The 21233-nt window shown below is 38.7% G+C and overlaps 1 protein-coding gene across 1 annotated transcript in view; it reads left to right on the top strand.

The window, feature by feature from the left end:
• Positions 1–21233, top strand: part of heatr1 (HEAT repeat containing 1) — a 151485-nt gene that overhangs the window by 74943 nt on the left and 55309 nt on the right. Inside the window, exons 32-35 of the mRNA XM_052103324.1 lie at positions 15504–15673; positions 15771–15823; positions 15916–16039; positions 16226–16366. Of these exons, the coding sequence (XP_051959284.1) occupies positions 15504–15673; positions 15771–15823; positions 15916–16039; positions 16226–16366 (488 nt within the window). The remainder of the gene's footprint in view (positions 1–15503; positions 15674–15770; positions 15824–15915; positions 16040–16225; positions 16367–21233) is intronic.

Consider the following 21233-nt stretch of genomic DNA (forward strand, 5'->3'; position numbering starts at 1 on the left):
TCCAAGATGCTTGAAGTCCAGTGTGAAGTTTCCACAGTCTGTGTTGGTTTGGGGAGCCATGTCATCGGCTGGTGTTGGTCCACTGTGCTTTATTAAGTCCAGAGTCAACGCAGCCATCTACCGGGACATTTTAGAGCACTTCATGCTTCCTTCAGCAGACAAGCTTTATGGAGATGCTGACTTCATTTTCCAGCAGGACTTGGCACCTGCCCACACTGCCAAAAGTACCAAAACCTGGTTCAATGACCATGGTGTTACTGTGCTTGATTGGCCAGCAAACTCGCCTGACCTGAACCCCATAGAGAATCTATGGGGCATTGCCAAGAGAAAGATGAGAGACATGAGACCAAACAATGCAGAAGAGCTGAAGGCCGCTATTGAAGCATCTTGGTCTCCAACACCTCAGCAGTGCCACAGGCTGATAGCATCCATGCCACGCCGCATTGAGGCAGTAATTAATGCAAAAGGGGCCCAAACCAAGTACTGAGTACATATGCATGATTATACTTTTCAGAGGGCCGACATTTCTGTATTTAAAATCCTTTTTTTTTTTTGTAATATGTAATATTCTAATTTTCTGAGATTCTGAATTTGGGGTTTTCATAAGCTGTAAGCCATAATCATCAAAATTATATCAAATAAAGGCTTGAAATATCTTACTTTGCTTGTAATGAGTCTATATAATATATTAGTTTCACCTTTTAAGTTGAATTACTGAAATTAATGAACTTTTGCACGATATTCTAATTTTTCGAGTTTCACCTGTATATGATTTCTTTTTCTCTGTATGTGGCAACACCTCTAAACTCACCAGGGTGTGATCTGAGACAAAGATGGTTCCAATTGAGCAATCAACAACAGATGAAATGAGAGACTTGGATATATAAAAAAATATATATTCTAGAATAAATCTTATGGACTGATGGAAAAAATGTATTGTCCCTCCCAGATGGATTTAAAAGTCTCCAAATATCTGTAAGACTAAGAGTCCATCAAAAGATTAAAGTCTTTTTACAATATTATGTCATGAGTGGTGTCAGCTTGTAACATCCCTTCAAGATCTATTAAAAAGCCCTGATCATCAATGTTAGGTGAGTAATATATTATCCAAAATCAATCTTAGCCCCTGAATTTCTGCTAAAACAATAATGACTCTTTCTAATTTATCTTTAATCTGTTTGAGACATTTGAATTGTAGATGTTTACTTATCAATGTATTGACTTCCCTGCTCTTACTTGAGCCAGCACTAAAAAAAACAAGACCACCCCATATCTTCCCAAAATTTAACGAGCACATTAATCCACAACTGTCCCGAAGGAGTGTTATTCCACAAGATAAACTCCAGCCGCTAGGCGGAACCAGCACAAAAAGAAACCAGACAGGCGCCCATCTTCCTCGGATGGGCAAGTCTATGTTTGTTTAGCGAGACAAGCTCACTTGGGAGACACACCATGACTTACTCAGACCATTGATTTTATAAAAAAAGACATCGCTTTTTATGGGCATGTTAAGATTTTGCATTACAGACATGCTTGCCAGTTGCCATTGAATTTCACCCGCTGCACCATCCAAATTGAGTCCCTGGACTGCGGCCCTGTCTGAGGTTTCAGCTTGAGCATGTTAGGGTCTTTTAATATCTCCAGAGCCCAAGGATTTTGAATTCTTTGACATGTTGAATTCATAGAACAGTTATGTAGCAGGGTGTATCGAATCTCACCGGTTTATGACATAGAATTAAAAACTAAAGAACTAAAAACTAGCAAAGTGCACAGAGCTCATCGTTCACACATCTGATCCCCGCATGACATCACGCGACTCCGACATTTAAAATTGTCGACAATAAAAAGTTATGACCATTCTAGTGATTTGGTGGGAAAACAGAATAAAACAAACATTTAGAATGTTAAGATACATTTCACATGACCACTCCTCAAATACTCCTTTTGAGCACCTGTAATAATAAATTGAGATTGCTTCTGAAATTGAAGGACACAAACACTGAAATATAAATTTTATATGTTCAATAAAACACACATTTTATGTCATTTGAACATTAGAATTACACACAAATTACACAGCAAAACATACAAAATCAAACTTTCAAACTTTCTACAGTAAATACATTTAGAATAAAGAGTCCAAGAGCAGAATATATATAAATTTATAAATACTCAACAACTGCAATACCTGTGGAGAGAAGAGAGGGAGAAAAGGAGGACAACACCAGTAAACAGAGCCCAACCTAGGTCTCTTCGCAAAACTGATCACACTCAGCTGTGCCAAGACTGAAAACAGTTCCAATCGCAAACCAAGCGAAGTCTTTTGGCATTACATTCCGGTGCGCAACAAGGTACTTTTAGTTTTATTTTCAGTCCTACTTTTCCTATAGCATAGCCATCATCTCTTAGAGGACTCTTCAAATGTAGGGACATGGGCTGTGTGGAGTGATGACAAAGGAGGGACCACAGGCTTTAGTGTTTGAAAAGGGAAACTTGCGTGAATATCGATACATCCCAGCTAATGAGCCAGGTTTTCTCTGAAATCTATCTGGGTTAAGTTCAAAGGTCTACGCTCATCCCCTGGTGCTGCATGAATGTGTTGCCATTCCTTAAACAATATGAAACTATTGATGACGGCAATGTCTATGAAGTGGAAAAGAGTCTTCCACCACTTCTGAATTTTTTGTAGGACGTCGGAAGATCTTATAATTTGGTTTGACCTATAAACACCGCCGACGTTTTTGTTATCGCTGATGACAGTGGGCTGGAGGGCTACTACTTTTGTCCAGTCGCCATCATTTTTTACAAACCTAGTAATTTCGGTTGAGCCATTCGCATTGTGGAAATTGGAGAGGCATGTAACAGCACACGTGTCCTTCCACTAAAATAAAAGTATATTACCCTTAATCCTACACCACCTCATATCCCTTGAGGATATGTTCCCATCTTTAGATGTCTTTAAATTCAGCAGGAAACAGTTTACGATTCACCCTGCATGTCCCACAGACATTAGTTCCCATTTCTAACAACTTAACCATAAGAGCCGGGGATGTGTATAAGTTGTCAAAACAAACATTTTGGCCCTGGTCTTTGAATGGCTGCAGTAACGATTCAACTACTTTGGTGGCCAAGTCAGTGACACGCCCATCATGACTACCTGTTTAAACATTAAAGTCGAGAGTATACCCAGAGTCTGATGTTGCAATTACCCATAATTTAAAACCCCACCGAGTAGGCTTGCCCTTCATGTATTGTTTAAATCCTGACCGAGCTTTAGACTTGACCATACGTTCATCTATTGCAAGATTTTGGTTAGGCTGAAAGAGCTGTTGGTGATGACGTCGACGCAAAAAATACGTAGACGCAAAATATGCGCGTCGATTCGTCGGACCCAAAACAAAGATGGCGGCGCCGGGAGTAGTAGAAACACGAGTGGCTCCTCAGACTATCAGAAGTGCAAGGCGGCATGCCTTCCTCTAAAGTATGGGAATTCTTTAATTTAAAAGGAAACAATTCCGTGATATGTCGTCTTTGCAAAATGGAGATGGCCTTCCATTCTAGCACCACGGCAATGCACCAGCATCTGAAGAAGCGCCACCCGGGAGCAGATGACAGAGCAACGTACGTTTTTTTTTCAACTCCCCACTTTGCACTCGATGTTGGAGTAGGCTATAATACATTGTCGACACCTAAAGTTTTCGCTTATAGCTATTAATGATGCGCTTATAGCTATGAATGTCGTGAAAAATACATAGAGGACACTGACAATGCGCTGACAGACAGGACCAAGCAGGTAACATTTAATAAAGTCTCAACTTTCAAATTTGGTCATTCAAAGAAAATTAAACCATAAATAGGCCTAGGCTACTGTGTCGTGACGTTGCCTCAGTTAAAGCTGCTCGTGAACCGATCATCTTTTCCTTGGTTAATTTATAGCATCAAATAGGCTAAACATGAATGCAGCCTACATCAGAAGGACTGTTGTTTTAACCGCGGAAAGACGTCAGTACGGTAGCCTACAATCCATTATTCAAATTCAAATCCACCGACATTAATCTTCTCTCTCCTGACTAATTTGTCGGACAAAAATGGAGTATTATGATTGATTGATCAGATCGCCAGTCAATCAAACTCCCGGCAAATGTTTTTTTTTTTTTACATTTTATACACCCCCACCCCCGATGAAACCGGTATTACCGGTGTTGTCACAAGTCGATTAATTGAATCGAAATCGAATCTGACTGAAAAAATGAATCGTTAGATTAATCGATGCATCGAAAAAATAATCACTAGATTAATCGTTTAAAAAATAATCGTTTATCCCAGCCCTACTGTTGGCATTTTTGTTTGAGGTGGTCCATAAGATAACGCAACTTCCTAAGGCGATCCTGATTATCCTCTGCGGTAGGGTCTACAACATATAGAGCTACTAAAAGTGCTTTGTAGCAGTCATGCGACATAAATCCCCTCGCCCACGAGCCCTGAAGTGACTTGGTTCCCCAATGACGATGGGAATCAGGGAGAATTGAAAACCCCATGTAAATGAGAAACACAAGAAATTTGTAAAATTAATTGGGGGTCACCTCCATCCAAGCTCCTTGGTAGCTGGAATATGATGGGCAGTTTAGGACGAGCTTCCACCCCTGATGGTTTGTGAAGCTGCATATCTCAGAAACTACAGCCTGAGTAAAAACGGCATGAAAAAGATGCTAGGCTTAAATGGGAGAAGTTTTGGTGCCTGTGAATTGATGTCAGAGTACGAGGGATAAGAATCAGAGTCAGGGAAGCGTTTATATGCTTTCTAGATGACTTGGGACATGTGCGAGAATGGCTAGCCATACCCAAAATAATAATAGTAACAGTGTTAGTGTTACAGTGAGTATCACTCATATGAGAAATAAAAACAAACAACACATCCATATATATATATATATATATATATATATATATAATACATACATATACATACATATTTATATATATATATATATATATATATATGCATGCATGCATACATACACATGCAGTTGATGGTCTTGGCTGGGGATCAGGTTCCATCTCATCCTCCATCTCCTCCTGGTCCAGGTGTTAATGCAGTAGTTCCTGGTCCAGCAGATCTTCCTCCTGTGTGTTCATGCCCTCAAAAGCCAGGAGACATTGTCTCTATCCATCTCTACAACAGAAAAAATTACACAATTGGTAGCCAGCAGTGTGTCCTTCACAAATCCGGACACCGAATAGTCTAAACAGAATGCAAACAGCCAACTCACACTTTCCTTGTGTACAGAAAGCTACACACAATGTAAAATCATATCATGTCTGTCTGATGGATGGATAAAGCTATTTGCTAAATTCTAGAAAGATATCGAAAAAAATATATATTACATGGTAAAATCAACAAGCTTGATAACTTAATTCACTAGCAGGCCAGGTTCCAGGCAGGTCTGAACAGCTTTAAAAAAAAAAAAAAAAGTCTGAATAAATATATATATATATTTCTATTATGGTTCGATGAGAACTGGACTCTTGAATCTGCCGATTTAAATGTGGGACTAGAGCGGATCCTCGGTCTTATCACAATATTTATTTATTTAAAAAAAATTATATAATTTTTTTTTTCCTCAATTGTTTGAGTCAAGGTACATGTAATGTGGTGATTTGGATGTTTTTGTGAAAATATATTTGGAAACTGAACTAAAAACCTCTTTCTCATGCCTTTATTTTGGTGTAGAGAATTAAAAAAAAGAAAATTTTATTATTTTGTACGTATGTAAACGGTGGCTTTTAGATCTTATCTGGGGTTTCTTGTCATTTTGACAGGCTTACTCCTGTCTGGCATCCGAACAATTTAATTTAGGTCAGTTTATTTAATTATTGATTTAAATAGTTTTTCCTGGGAGCTGCCACCATTACAGTACTTTTTTGTGGTTTCGTGTAGGCGACTAAGTGTTTTTATACTTTTTGGTTGGATAATGTCTTCACCTGCAGTAGTCGTTTACAAGCTGCACACGTGCTGAACTTAATAAAAAACTTTGGGTGCTTTGTTCAGGAGTGGGTTTGGTTATTAGCAATAATAAATAATTATCAAAGATAATTATTAATTATTAAAATCAATAGGACATTGATTATAAATAACATTAGCTTTTTAATCCTTTAAATCACCAATCATCAAAGATAACCATCAATTATCAAATTCAATAGAATATGAATAATTATCAAAGATAATTATTAAAATCAATAGGACATTGATTAGAATTAACATTAGCTTATTGATCCTTCAAATCACCAAGATAATTATCAAAATCAATAGAACATTAATAAGGATTAATATTGCCAGGGCAGGGACTAATAACCAGACAGTATAGCAGTCTCACTATAGGATTGTTCTATTAGTAAAGCCGACGTACAGAGAACATCGACATTCAAAGGAAAACAATTGAGGCTTGAATCTGAGCACTGACATCTCCTGCCATCCCTTGACACAGGTGCATGCTGCACAATACCAAAACGCTTCTCTTTAAAGTATAACAAAATGTATGAAATGCAGTAATATTAATTAATAATCAATACAATGCAGTCAATAAACATCTGACTTCAAACTAAACAGTAACCTGATTAGATATAGTAACAAAAAAAGCCTATAATACATGAGAGGAAGGTGTGTGTGTGTGTGTGTGTGTGTGTGTGTGTGTGTGTGTGTGTGTGTGTGTGTGTTTGTGTGGTGGAGTGCACAAGATGGCGGAGGCAAATGTGGGAGGAGAGACTGGTTAATGGCGTCTGCCCGTTTGACGGGTGTCTTCACTGGTACGAAAACTTCGGGACAAAGCTGAGCTTTATCACCATGTTATCAACTCTCCACATGTGTGTGCTGGTATGTTTATTAGGGATATGTGTGTGTGTGTGAGGTTAGTACGAGAGAGAGAGATCAGTGTGATGGCACAGAAACAGGTTTTAGCGATCGTGCGAGAGAAGACAACTGTTAGTTTACCACTAATAATACATAATCCGTCCGCCACGGTCGTTGCTTCTTTAATGGGTAAACTATCGCCGGTCTCACCCGCGATGGCGGAAACTACACAAACAGTCCAATGAATTTGGACAACAAAGCAAATCTCATTTGTGGTAATAGTAAATTAGTAATACCATGAGTATTTTTAGCAGCAATGAGCAGACTCAGCTGTCCGTAAACTGTACAAGCAATAACCTTGATACATGAGAATAACACACTATAATAATCTATCTCTGCCCAGATGTAAACCTCTTACTTGAGATCATGTGGACACAGGTAGAATTTGTGCTCGACCCACTCAAAACGAGAATCCAGTCCCAGACTGTCCTTTGAAGTTGCTAACTTGCTTTTGAGCATGAATGCCAACAGGCTGATCCTGTGTATACTAAAAAATGTAAGAGCCTCATTTCCCACTGCTTCTCAGTAACAAAAATAATTAAGTTCAGTAAACTTAATTTTAATGCTTGAAGCAGTTGCATCTTACAAAGTAGGAACAATTTTATCATCTTGACTAATGTAAACTGATTAGGGAAAATTAACCCTCTGGGGTCGCGTCCTGGTGGATTTTTTCGTCATTACAGCGGAAACAATATAAAATTCTCTGTCATTTTGGGGCATACAGATAAGTGTAAGTCATCGTTAGAGACTATAAAGGGTCAACTTTTATTTGTGTACACTCACAATAACAACAAATCCTTGTGCTTTTGTAAAATAAATAAAAAAAAAAAAAAAAGGGTGAGCTGTAAGCAGTCTCTGGGTTCGCAAGCATATATCTGATACACGTCACAAAAATGAACAAACTCCTCGAATTCACCTGATATGTAATCTGAATGAAACCAAGCAATTTACAGCTTTTACTGGCTCAGCTAATTATCTCTAATGTGATCACACCCACCACCATTCATACAATAATGTGCTGAGATGATCAAATCAAATGGTAAACGCCCCCGACTGTGCCTTAAAAACAAAGTCATTCACTTTTCTGCGCATTTGAAAGACAGCACGATACACAAGTGAGAACTCCTGGATCGTGACGAAGAGTTACAATTTTCCTCAGAAGAAGAGCGGGACTCCGATGAACGTTTGTATTTTGAAGAGAGACTTGATCCAGACGAGGATACAATTTTGGACGAGTAAGTCATTTAGTTTTCATTAGTTGACATGCTATTTTATATAAACATGTACATATTTTACTTGCCAGCCTTGCAGACTTGCCAGCCAGGATTCAGAGTATTGAAATTTGAAATATGTCCTAATAGGCAAGTTTTAGTTACATTTTAAATGCTGTTTTGGCTAAAGCAGGTATTTGAGTTGTATGCTGTATGATATAGATATGATATGTAGTATGATATAAAAATAATATGAATGTTTAGATTATATTTTAACTAGTGTTTATGCTGCCTCATTATCATCAACAAAGCTTGTGGTTGCAAATGTGTGTTCAGGTTAAATCAGTAAAATTCACTATATATATGCCCATATTAGAAAATCACCATCTTATAATGATTTCTGAAGGATCATGTGACACTGAAGACTGCAGTAATGATGCTGAAAATTCAGCTTTGATCATAAATTGCATTTTACAATATATTCAAATTGAAAACTGTTCTTTTAAATTGTAAAAATAGTTCAAAATATCAATAAATGCAGCCTTGGTGAGCAGAAGAGACTTCTTTTAAACGGTATTGTAGGTCTAAAATTAAGTAAAGTCTTTATGTAGAGAAAATGTATAGTCATATTATTTCTTTTAACTTAAAACTTGATTTTGATCATTAAGTCTCATATTCATTCTCTTTTTGTCACATTCCTTATTGATAGGCCCAGGGGAGGGGTCTTTTGTCTCCTCAGGTGTGAATTACAATCAATATTCATAATAATTCACGCCTCCTCGCATATGACCTTTCTAACACTAAAAGTGTCTTACAAAAGTTAAATTACTATATTGTTTTGTATGAATGAGTGATCAGGATGGTTCTAGGCTACAAGATCCAGTTCTCAAAAGGCATGTGGACATATGTTTAGTATGTGTTATATGGCCTTATTTCAATGACTTACAAATTTTGTTTTTCAAAAACCATGCATAAATGTTATTTTCTCAGAAATACAAACATGTACACACATGTTGCTCACATATTATTGTAGCCCAGTTTGTGTTGAATACAGTGTTATCAGACTTTAGACATTAATGTGTTTTTAAGCAACTGAGAAAATCACAAATGTCAAGGCATGTCAAAACTTCTCCAAGGAACAAAACACCCTCAGACCCCAGAGGGTTAAGTGAGATGAAAGTGCAGAATATTTATTTTTAGTACCATAGTTTTGGTTTTCCTACGGTTTTCTTAAAAATATAATGGTTAAAATGTTACTGGGGCCAAGCCCTAAAGCCATTTCCTAAGCACATTGCAGAGAGCTCTGGAACAAAATAGTCACAACATTTATACCATCTGAAACTGGTATCAAACCGGGGATCACCCAGTCCTTTAAACTGAAGCTTAGAGCTCCAACCACTGTGCCACTGACATCAGAGACATTCTTGGTTGAGAGTATGACACAATATGAATCTCATAGATCAACTCAGAGATCAACTAATTAAAAAAATAAATAAAACAAGTTTAAAACTGCTATTTCCTGGACTCAAACTCTCAACCTTTTGTCCTGTATTCCAATGTGTTAACTACTGCGCCATTCAGTTGACAGCTCAAAAGTGACAAAGAGACATTCCAAGATGAGAGCAGGTTTTAAATAAAAATAATAACATAGCAAATTCATTTAGAAATGTATATCTGCCAGTTTCAGAAGACTTCGAATAAGGAAGCTATGATATATTAAAAGTTTTGTTTAAATTGACAATGCATTTTGACCACTATGTGGTGCTGTCTCCAAATTACTTGGTGTACCCTCATGACATGATGGTGAAAAACCCTTCAAGTTTTCATTCTAATTGAACAAAGCATTTAAAATATACATTACTTTTCATAAAATTCAAAATGGCGGAGAAGTTAAATGACTGATGCTTGATCCTAATTAACTCGTAATTTCAGGACATGGTTCAAAATTATGGGCAAAAAGAGCCAATTTTGACATTTCTTGACACATAGGTGGCGTTGTCACTAATATTGGCTTGTTATCTCAGATCATGGTTCTGATGAAGTGTACCAAATTTCACGTCAATGAGACAAAGCACTGCCGAGATACTGTCTCAAATCTATTTCCACATCAATCTCATAAACTTTGCATTAGCATAATTTCTGAAAGGTACCACAAATAAAAATTATTTCTGGTCAGTTCTGTGCAGCTAGGTCTGTTTGTTTGGACAAATTGTTCAAAGTTTGAAGGACGTGAAAAGTTTAAACTGTAAATGTCAGAATGCAAGATGGCGGCTACTGTAATGGGTGAAGTTTTAATGTAAGGGGTTTGAATCATCAGGAGGAGAGTAATCAGACAAAAAAGAATGTCTTTAGGACATACAATTCAAAAGATACAGCAAAAGAAAAGTACATTTTTAAACTGGTGGTGGCGCTATAGAGAATGACCTAAGATTTGGTATATTTGGTATAAGGGCCATTCATGCCCACCTATATCAGTGTGCCAAATGTCATAATTTCATAAATATTATAATTCAATATATGTATGGTTCATAGGGCTGCCATAGACTCCCAGCCAGAATAATAATTCTAATGGATACAATAGGGGTTACGCACCTTCTGTGCTTGGCCCCTTAATATGGTTACTGTAGTAAAACCATGGTATATTTTGTGGTTAGTGTAGTTTTACTTCAAATGCCATGGTGTACTGTAGTAAAACCATGGTTCATTTTAATAAGAGTTGGAGCCAAGGACTCATAAGCCCAATTTTCAAAAACGGAGATAAAAATTAATCCCCTCAATTATCGAGGCATCTGTGTGAACAGTAGTCTGGGGAAGATTTTGTGCAGCATAATGAACTCAAGAATTATAGAATCGCTTCAGTGCTAAATTTGGACATCAGACCATATTTTTTATTTTGCATACCCTTATTGACAAATACATACAAAAAAATTAGAAAATTTACACCTGTTTTGTTGACTTCCAAAAAGCATTCAATTCAATGTGGCACGAGGGGTTATTCCTTAAATTTATTGAAAGTGGTATTGGAGGGAAATTGTATGATTTGATCAATGTATAAAAATAGTAAATGTTGTATCAAAATTGGCAAACTGAAAGCTTCATTCAGGGGCATGGAGTGAAACATGGTGCAGATTTAGTCCCACACTATTTAATCTGTATCAATGAATTGGCCAAACAAATGGATACAAAGGTCAAGTGTCTTCTATAGGAAGATAATTTGTTTCTGATGTCCCCCACTAAAGAAGCATTACAGCAGCACCTGTCTCTGCTAGAAATGTTCTGTCAGACAGGGCCAATAAAAAAACGAAATATTAATGTTTCAGAAAAGGTCCAGGAGCAGTCGAGGTGAAGATGCAGTTCCTGACTCTAGGAATTCCTGATTTCTAGCATTATAGTAATGAAGATAAACTGCCCTTATTGGGAGAGAATGAGAAATGCTGTATGATGGCAGCCAAATATGACTGCCTGCCACAAACGGAGGAACAACCAATAAGCCCCCTCTTCCACATGACCTTTTGTTAATTCGCTATATATATTTTCTTCTTAACACTAATTTAATTGTACTTTTATTATTTACAGTTTAATATTGTTTTAATGATCATTGTTCAATCAATTCTGTTTTATGCCACATTGGAAATTTTGTTTTATTATTACAAACAATAACACTGGCAATATTTTATACAGCCATGGCCAAAAGTGTTGGCAGTGACACACATTTTGTGTTTCGCAAAGTTTTCTGCTTCAGTTGTTGTGGTGTTGATTCACATTGTTTCTAGATTAGTGTGCAGAGTGATCAGATGCATTTTAAATAATTGCAAAAAGCTTCATTGGCCAAAAAAAATGACCCAAATTTCACAGTTTTTTGGCCCTGGCATAAAATGACCAGCTAACATAATTTCACTAATCATATATCAGCAGTACCTGGGAAAGTGTGAACGAGTACTTGTCAGGTGAAATCACTATCATTCTGATTGGATTATAAGAGCAGACTGATTGCTATAAAAGGAGGGAAGAAGTGCTTTCAATCATTGTGTTCTTGTTAGCAATGGTTACCTCTAAAGAAAGACGTGCAGCCATCATCGCTTTGCATCAAAATGTCCTCACATGCAAGGAAATTGCTGCAAAGAATATTGCACCTGAAAGAACCATTTACCGGATCATCAAGAACTTCAAGGAGAGAGTAGGCTTGCAGTGAACTGCAGTGAAGAAGGCTTCAGGATGTCCCAGAGTGTCCAGCAAGTGCCAGAACAGTCTCCTCCTGAGGAGTCGGCTACGGAATCGTGTCATCACCAGTGCAGAGCTTGCTCAATATTTGCAGCAGGTTGGTGTGAGGCAAAGACTTTTGGACAATGGCCTGGTGTCAAGAAGGGCAGCAAAAAAGCCACTTCTCTGCAAGAAAATCATCAGGGACAGACTGAAATTCTGCAGGAAGTACAAGGATTGGACAGCAGAAGACTGGTGCAAAGTTATTTTCTCTGATGAAGCCCCCTTCCGACTGTTGGGACATCTGGAAAATCGAGTCCGGAGAAGAAAAGGTGAACGCTACCATGAGTCCTGTGTCGTGCCAACAGTGAAGCATCCGGAGACCATCCATGTGTGAGGTCGCTTTTCATCCAAGGGAGTGGGCTCTCTCACAATTCTTCCCAAAAACACTGCCATGAATAAAGAATGGTATCGAAATGTTCTGCAGGAGCAATTTGGTGATTATCCATGCATTTTCCAGTATGATTGAGCACCATGTCACAAGGCAAGAGTGATAATGAAGTGGCTTTGAGATCATTACATTGAAATTTTGGATCTGTGGCTGGGCAACTCCCCGAATCTTAATCCCATAGAGAACCTGTGAGCAATCCTCATAAGCCGAGTGGACGAGCAGAAGCCCGCAAATTGTGATCAACTCCGAGCACTAATAAGGCAAGACTGGATCGGCATCAGTCAGGATTTGGCCCAGAAGCTGATATCCAGCATGCCAGAGCGAATTGCAGAGGTTATGAAGAACAAGGGTCAACACTGCAAATATTGACTCTTTGCATATATTAAATGTTTTTGCCAATACAAGCCTTTAAAACTCATGAAGTGCTTATCATTGTTTTCCAGTATACCATAGAAACATGTGAAAAAAAAATCTACAAATACTGAAGCTGCAAACTTTGCTAAACACAATTTGTCACTGGCAATACTTTTGGCCACGGCTGTATACTGCAGTCATGCCAGTAAACCTCATTGAAATGAATAAAAGCTTTTGCGAGTGAATGCAATACTTTTTACAAACAGGTGATAGAGGTGGTGCTAAACACTGGTGGATTATCGCCACGCCAGCTAGATATGTCAAGAAAATGTATCAACAAAGTCACGTGTTGACATGGGCTGAGCCCTGAAGGATATAAATCGCAGTAGCTCAGCCCTCTGCCTCGGTACACATTTCTCATGCATTCCGAGTGACTTAGAAGTAAAGCGGTCATCCAGAATTAATAGAACCACAGTTACATACTTAACTAGCATTCTGTTTCAATCCTGCTGGCTGCCAGAGGCGGTGCTAAGCTATACTAACATAGTCATGAGGAATGCCACCCACCTGAGGGTACTCAAAACTGCTTGAAGTACATGGGTACATGGAGAAGCCCAGGCAGCAGCAGCGCAGATGTTTTCCATGGAGACAATAGCCCTAGTGGAATGGCCTGACAAACCATCAGGCAACAGTTTCTGGGCCTTCTTGTAGTCCAAAGAAACAACCTTCACAACCCAGTGTGACCAGTTCTGTTTTGAGATGGGCACACCTCTCCTCTCACCACCATAACCGATAAAGAGCTGATCAGACTACCTGAGTCAGGCGGTAGCATCCACATACCTGTAGCACTCTTTATACCCCAGTTTACTTTTCTGTATGAACATGAGAATCTAATGAAGACTATGCACCATTTATTCTTGAAACAGTCAAATGTAGTATACAAATATATATATAAGCTTCCAAACACCAATACAACAACATTTAATCCCTTCCCCTCCTGATAAAATATACATGAATTACTAGTGGAGCAGTATACTAAAAGTCTCTGTCTTTCTGTGTAACTGATAGTCTCTCCAGTAATGGTACAAATGGATCACTCTTACCACATTAACAAACGTCCCAGTAGCATTGATCCTTTAAACGCTCTGTTTTGTATAACATTCCCATAAAATAATCCAGTGTCAAAGGTGATATGTCCAAGCACGAATCCAAACTAAAAAACGAATCACCAAGACACTCAAGCCACTACCGGAAACAAGAGGTGAACCCTCAAATCATCAGAGTCTGAAGAGGACTGAAAAGCAGCCAGGTCTATGGACTAATTAATAAAATGTGGAAGGAGGACTTTGGGAAGAAAAAAACAGATTGCAGATGACCCCAGAGCCCTTGCAAATATTGTAGACAAAACTCGCTAACAGACAAGGCATGCAGCTCACTCACTCATTTAGAGGACACAAAGCCAACAGAAGAACTGTTTTAAGGGACAACCATTTAAGCTCAAATGGAGATTGAAAAGCAATTCATAGGAATGAAAGCACAGGCAGAAAATCCCATATGGGAAAACGGGGGTTCCGGGCTGGTCTTAAGCATCTCGAACCCTTCAGAAAACTGCTTACAAGCCTATGAGATCTGAGACAAAAAACACCAACTGGGACATGATAGGCAGAAATGGCAGCCACATATAATTTCAGTGTGGAGGCTGACTTGCCTTGATCCAAATGATGCTGAAGGAAGCTCAAAGCTCTCAGCACCTCACATCTTGCAGGATCAAATTTGTGCTCACTGCACCATGCGGAGAAAAAGGTTCCAAAACACAGCATTGAGCTGCCGTGTGGAAGTAACCCTAGCACTGGAAATGGTGTTAATGACTGCATGCTCACAATTCTTTTAGAAGAGAATTGGACCCAGAGGCCAAACCCAAAACTGCAGGCGTTTTGGGTCTGTGTGCCAGATGCAGCTGTTTTTCTGGGAGAGAAGATCCCTCCTGAAAGGAAGATGCCATGGACTGCCTGCTAAAAGCTTCAGCAGAGGGAACCAAGGCCTGGCCGGCCACCGTGGTGCCACCAGGAGCACTCTGTGATTGTACAGTGGAATGGGAGGAAACGCATAAAGCAGGCAGTTCGGCCATTCGTGAGACAGTGTGTCCTGACCTAAGGGGCTCCATACAATTAAAATGATCCCTGATGGATACAATAAAGCCCCGCCCTACATTTTGTCATGTTGAATACCCTTTTTCACTCAATATGTCACGTTTTGAAATAAAAATGGGTCTCAAACTCTGTTTTGTGTTCAATTTAATATAAAAGTTTATTTCTGACAATGTGTAGTGTAGGCATTTGGAAAACAGCTTAGATTTTTGTTTTATATTTCTTCTGTACAGTTCCTGAGAAAAAGAGGACTCAAGGGAGAAGTGGAGTGAAGAAGGAAGAGACAGTCTCTGATTTGATATTCAGTGTGGACACTCACAGTGGCAAAGAACTCCGGCACTTTAAATTCCTCTCCATCTCTTTCATGGCTCAGTTACTGGCCTCTGACAGTTTTGTTGGAAAGGTAGTTTAATTTACACTGTGAAGCTGTTAATTTTATGCTCTTAATATGCTCTCAGGATTTTTCCAATAAACATCCTAAAAGTGTCATTGTTTGACAGGTGGCCGACTATGAGGACCTAACAGAAAGTGCCTTACAGAATCTTCAGCAGAGGTGAGTTTAAGCTCGACTTCATTATTTGATTTAATATAGTTTGGTTATGATATTGTGACATATGTAGTGTGTGTTGACTTATGTCTTGTTAGTCTACTGGAAGAGGTTCTGCGCTACATTCATGCAGTTGCTCGATGTGTGGAAGATAACTCGGACAAACCCACAGCCAAGTTCTGGAGAGCTCTGCTCAGCAAGACCTATGACACCTTGGACAAGGTAAAGAGTAACCCTGGATAGAATGTGAATCTCTGTATTAATCAAATTACCGTACCTAGAAACTTGACACATGGCTGGTTATGACTGTAAACCTCCTGTTGCTATGTCCATTTTCTTGAATGTCTTTATAATCCCTTACATCTGGACATGAATGTATATAAAGCATTGTGTATTTTATAACTTTAGGTAAATGCCCTGCTACCCATGGGCACCTTCATCACAGTAATGAAAGGGCTGTTGGGTAATCAGTTGGCATCAGTAAGGAGGAAGGCCATGGAGCTACTCAATAACAGACTACATCAGAGGACACAGTGGCAAGAAGAAGAGGTACAAAACCATCAATACACATACTGATGTAGTTTTTACTCCTTAACCTTTAAATATATGGGTTTGGCAAAAATGATTACATCCTGTACCTCGGGTCTTTATTGACCCGGTATGTATTTCTATCACAAATGGATCTACAAAATGCCCAGATTTTCAAAGCATTTTCAAGACAATTAGAAAATAATAAAATAGAAAATATTATCTGTATCAAAGAGATGGTGCACTATATGAAATAACGGGATTCATTGCTTTTACTTTAAAATGTTATCAGTCACAACTGGCTGTCAAATACATACTGAGCTACACATAACACATTAGCTACAAATAAGATGCGCATATTTATTTTTTCAGGAAAAGTCTAAATAGACATACAACTTACAGAATTTCAGTTGAACACCCAAATGGCAAAAGCAAAGTCATATTGTTTATGTTTAGTACTTGCTAATGTTTACTTGCACATTGCTGCTTCATCAAATGGCAATGTCAAATGTAAATTAAGTCAATCACTTAAACAACAGCACCAAATAGCATGTATAATATGTATGTGTGGGTGTAAAACATTTTATGGGATAATTCACCATCGTTGTAATAAAGAAATGGATATCCTGTGATCGTAAAAATGAATGGGTATGAAACAATCATAAAAGTTAATTTATGGAAGCACTTTGCAACACTTTTACATAATGATATTAAGCAATAATTAAGGTTGATAAAAAAATATATATTCTAAAATATAGCGTCAAGCAGCAATAACGAACCAAGCACCAAAACGGCATCCATAATAAGCACAACACTGCGTGTACATGACATACAAAATAACCCGTACTTCTACACTAGTCGCCCCACGTCTGGATCAAATCAATGCCTTTCTGTTTCACAGTTCAGTGCACAATCAACTGCACCATGCTGCCACAAGGTAAACGCCTGCCAAAGGGACATACCAAGCTGTGAATCAGCACAACTATGCACTATATTTATATATAGTGGTCACCACAGTCAGCTTCGTATTTCCATTAAAAATGAAGAGTACAAAATTGTTTCTGAGAAAATGTTTTTGTCAAAGTGGTGTGAATTGAAGCAGGGATTAAACAATGGACTACGCTATAGTATGCAAAACATGGACTCAAAGGTCAAACAAAGTACAATTTTTAAAACCATCCTTTGGTGAAGTCGAACTCACATTCTTTGGAATAGTAGTCAAGAGCACTAACCACTGCGCCACACAATTAAAAAGTCCAGAAAGACATTCTAAGTTGAGACCAAAAAACGATTGTTGAGAAAATATTGTTACAGCTAAGAAGTTTTGAATTGAAGCAGGAATTATGGAGTGAAGTACAGTCTACATTTTCACAAATGAATGAACTTTACATTTATATAGCGCTTTCTGACACTACACACAAAGCACTTTACACAGTGAACAGTGTGCAGCATCCACCTGGATGATGCGACTGCAGACATAGTCCACCAGTACACTCACCACACACTAGCTATTGGTGGAGAGGACAGAGTAGAGATATAGAGCCAATTAATGATTGGGGATTGTTTGGAAGCCATGATTGAGAAGGACCAATGGGGGAATTTGGCCAGGACACTGGGGTTACACCCCTACTCTTTACGAGATGTTCCCTGGGATTACAGCCCTACTCTTTACGAGAAGTAAAGATGTAAAAATGATTACGGAGTCAAGACCTCTGTTTACCATCTCATCCGAAGGACTGTGTCTTTTTACAGTATAGTGTCAAAGTCAATGTACTGTGGCATTGGGACCCACACAGACCACAGGGTGAGCACCCCCTGCTATCCTCCCTAATACCTCTTCTAGCAGCAACATTAGTTTTCCTCAGGAGGTTTCCATTTTAGGTTGACCAGGCTCAACCCTAGCTTCATGAGCTACAGGGTGATATGGCTGCTGGCAGTGAAGGCTCAGATGTCAACAGAAATCCAAATTTTAGAACCTTTTTTTGCTGGACACGCAACCTTTTGAGCATTAGTCCACTGGGCCATTCAGCTGACACAGCTTAATGATGCCAAAGAGATTGTCCAAGCTGAGAGTACAAAACGATTGCTGAGAATGTTGTTAAAGCCAAGTGGATTTGAATTCAAGCAGGAATTATGCAGTGTAGTCCAGCCTTAGTAGTAGTAGTAGTAAGCACAAAATGTAGACTAAATTTTCAAAAGAAGTACAATTTTCAAATCATTCTGTGTTGGACTTGAACTCACAACCTTGAGCCATAGTCCGATGCTCTAACCACTGTGCCACTCAGTTGACACATATCACAGGGTTCCCATGTGTCTTGGAAAACCTGGAAAATTGATGACTGGAAAATAAAATATTAAATGTCCTGCAAAAGCATTTTCTGTATTTACCATTTTTTATTAGAATTAACACTACCTGCCCTGAAATCAGTCATTTTATATATTATAAAAAGTATATTTCAGTAATCATGTGTATTATATTTCTGTCAGCTTTTAAAAATCAGAGCTCGAAAATAAGGACTGCCTGATGGCCTATGGCCAGTGTGAGAGATATTCAGGCCATTTGCTAGAATGGTCACTTGCCCCATTAGGCCAGTGTAGCATTTATAAAATTAGTGCAAGCAGTCAACAAGTGAGAAAGCACAAAAATTACTTAGAGCGAACAATGTCTTCTAACTGAGCACTCCGAGATGAGTGAGCACGAGTATACACTTTGATCTGAAGGCATATGCCTAAATGTTTGAAATTAGCTGAAATATACACTCACCTAAAGGATTATTAGGAACACCTGTTCAATTTCTCATTAATGCAATTATCTAATTAACCAATCACATGGCAGTTGCTTCAATGCATTTAGGGGTGTGGTCCTGGTCAAGACAATCTCCTGAGCTCCAAACTGAATGTCAGAATGGGAAAGAAAGGTGATTTAAGCAATTTTGAGCGTGGCATGGTTGTTGGTGCCAGACGGGCCGGTCTGAGTATTTCACAATCTGCTCAGTCACTGGGATTTTCACGCACAACCATTTCTAGGGTCATTCCTTCGAAAATGCCTTGTTGATGCAAGAGGTCAGAGGAGAATGGGCCGACTGATTCAAGCTGATAGAAGAGCAACTTTGCCTGAAATAACCACTTGTTACAACCGAGGTATGCAGCAAAGTATTTGTGAAGCCACAACACGCACAACCTTGAGGCGGATGGGCTACAACAGCAGAAGACCCCACCGGGTACCACTCATCTCCACTACAAATAGGAAAAAGAGGCTACAATTTGCAAGAGCTCACCAAAATTGGACAGTTGAAGACTGGAAAAATGTTGCCTGGTCTGATGAGTCTCAATTTCTGTTGAGACATTCAGATGGTAGAGTCAGAATTTGGCATAAACAGAATGAGAACATGGATCCATCATGCCTTGTTACCACTCTGCAGGCTGGTGGTGGTGGTGTAATGGTGTGGGGGATGTTTTCTTGGCACACTTTAGGCCCCTTAGTGCCAATTGGGCATCGTTTAAATGCCACGGCCTACCTGAGCATTGTTTCTGACCATGTCCATCCCTTTATGGCCACCATGTACCCATCCTCTGATGGCTACTTCCAGCAGGATAATGCACCATGTCACAAAGCTCGAATCATTTCAAATTGGTTTCTTGAACATGACAATGAGTTCACTGTACTAAAATGGCCCCCACAGTCACCAGATCTCAACCCAATAGAGCATCTTTGGGATGTGGTGGAACGGGAGCTTCGTGCCCTGGATGTGCATCCCACAAATCTCCATCAACTGCAAGATGCTATACTATCAGTATGGGCCAACATTTCTAAAGAATGCTTTCAGCACCTTGTTGAATCAATGCCACGTAGAATTAAGGCAGTTCTGAAGGCGAAAGGGGGTCAAACACAGTATTAGTATGGTGTTCCTAATAATCTTTTAGGTGAGTGTATTTGTACCACCATATTAAATTATTTCATTATAAAACTAAAATTGAATAATAAAAAAAAAAGGATCTGGAACAAATAATAAAGAAAAGCAGATAATAAGTGCCCAACATAGATGGGAACTCCTTCAATACTGTTTAAAAAGCATTCCAGGGTGATAAAAAAATAATAATATATATTTTGTTGTTTATTTAGCGCACAAGGATGCAATGTTTCTTTCTGTTAGACTGTAAATCCATCTGTCTGCTTGCATCTCTCTCCGTAAAGGGACAGAGCACTAGTTTTATTCCCACAGTAAAAAAAAAAAAAAATAAAGAGCATTTTTTTTTCTCATTAATTAGCTTTTAGAGATGAAGCACTCAATGAAACGTAATATACTGTGAAATCTCGGTTTTCCACGTGGCTGGAAATCATGAGCTGCTCAATATCCAAAATGTAAGTATACATTTAGGTAATATTTAAATAATATTATATATTATATAAATAATATATATATTATATAAATGAAGAGTAAACATTAATTCGACTTGATGGTGTTTGTTATGAAAAGAAGCAAAATCACTTGGGCTATATTATTATAGCCGCAACAACCGCTTCACTGATGATGCCATTGCATCTACAATACACACTGCTCTCTCCCACCTGGAAAAAAGGAACACATATGTGAGAATGCTGTTTGTAGACTACAGCTCAGCATTCAACACCATAGTGCCATCCAAGCTTGATGAGAAACTCCGGGCTCTGGGCTTAAACAGCTCGCTGTGCAGCTGGATCCTGGACTTCCTGTCAGGCAGACGTCAGGTGGTTAGAATGGGCAGCAACATCTCATCACTGACCCTCAACACTGGAGCCCCGCAGGGTTGTGTTCTCAGCCCACTCCTGTATTCACTATACACACATGACTGTGTGGCAACACATGGCTCCAATGCCATCATTAAGTTTGCTGACGATACGACGGTG

Source organism: Xyrauchen texanus, chromosome 33 (genome assembly GCF_025860055.1).
Source record: "Xyrauchen texanus isolate HMW12.3.18 chromosome 33, RBS_HiC_50CHRs, whole genome shotgun sequence".
NCBI classification, from domain to species: Eukaryota; Metazoa; Chordata; class Actinopteri; order Cypriniformes; family Catostomidae; genus Xyrauchen; species Xyrauchen texanus.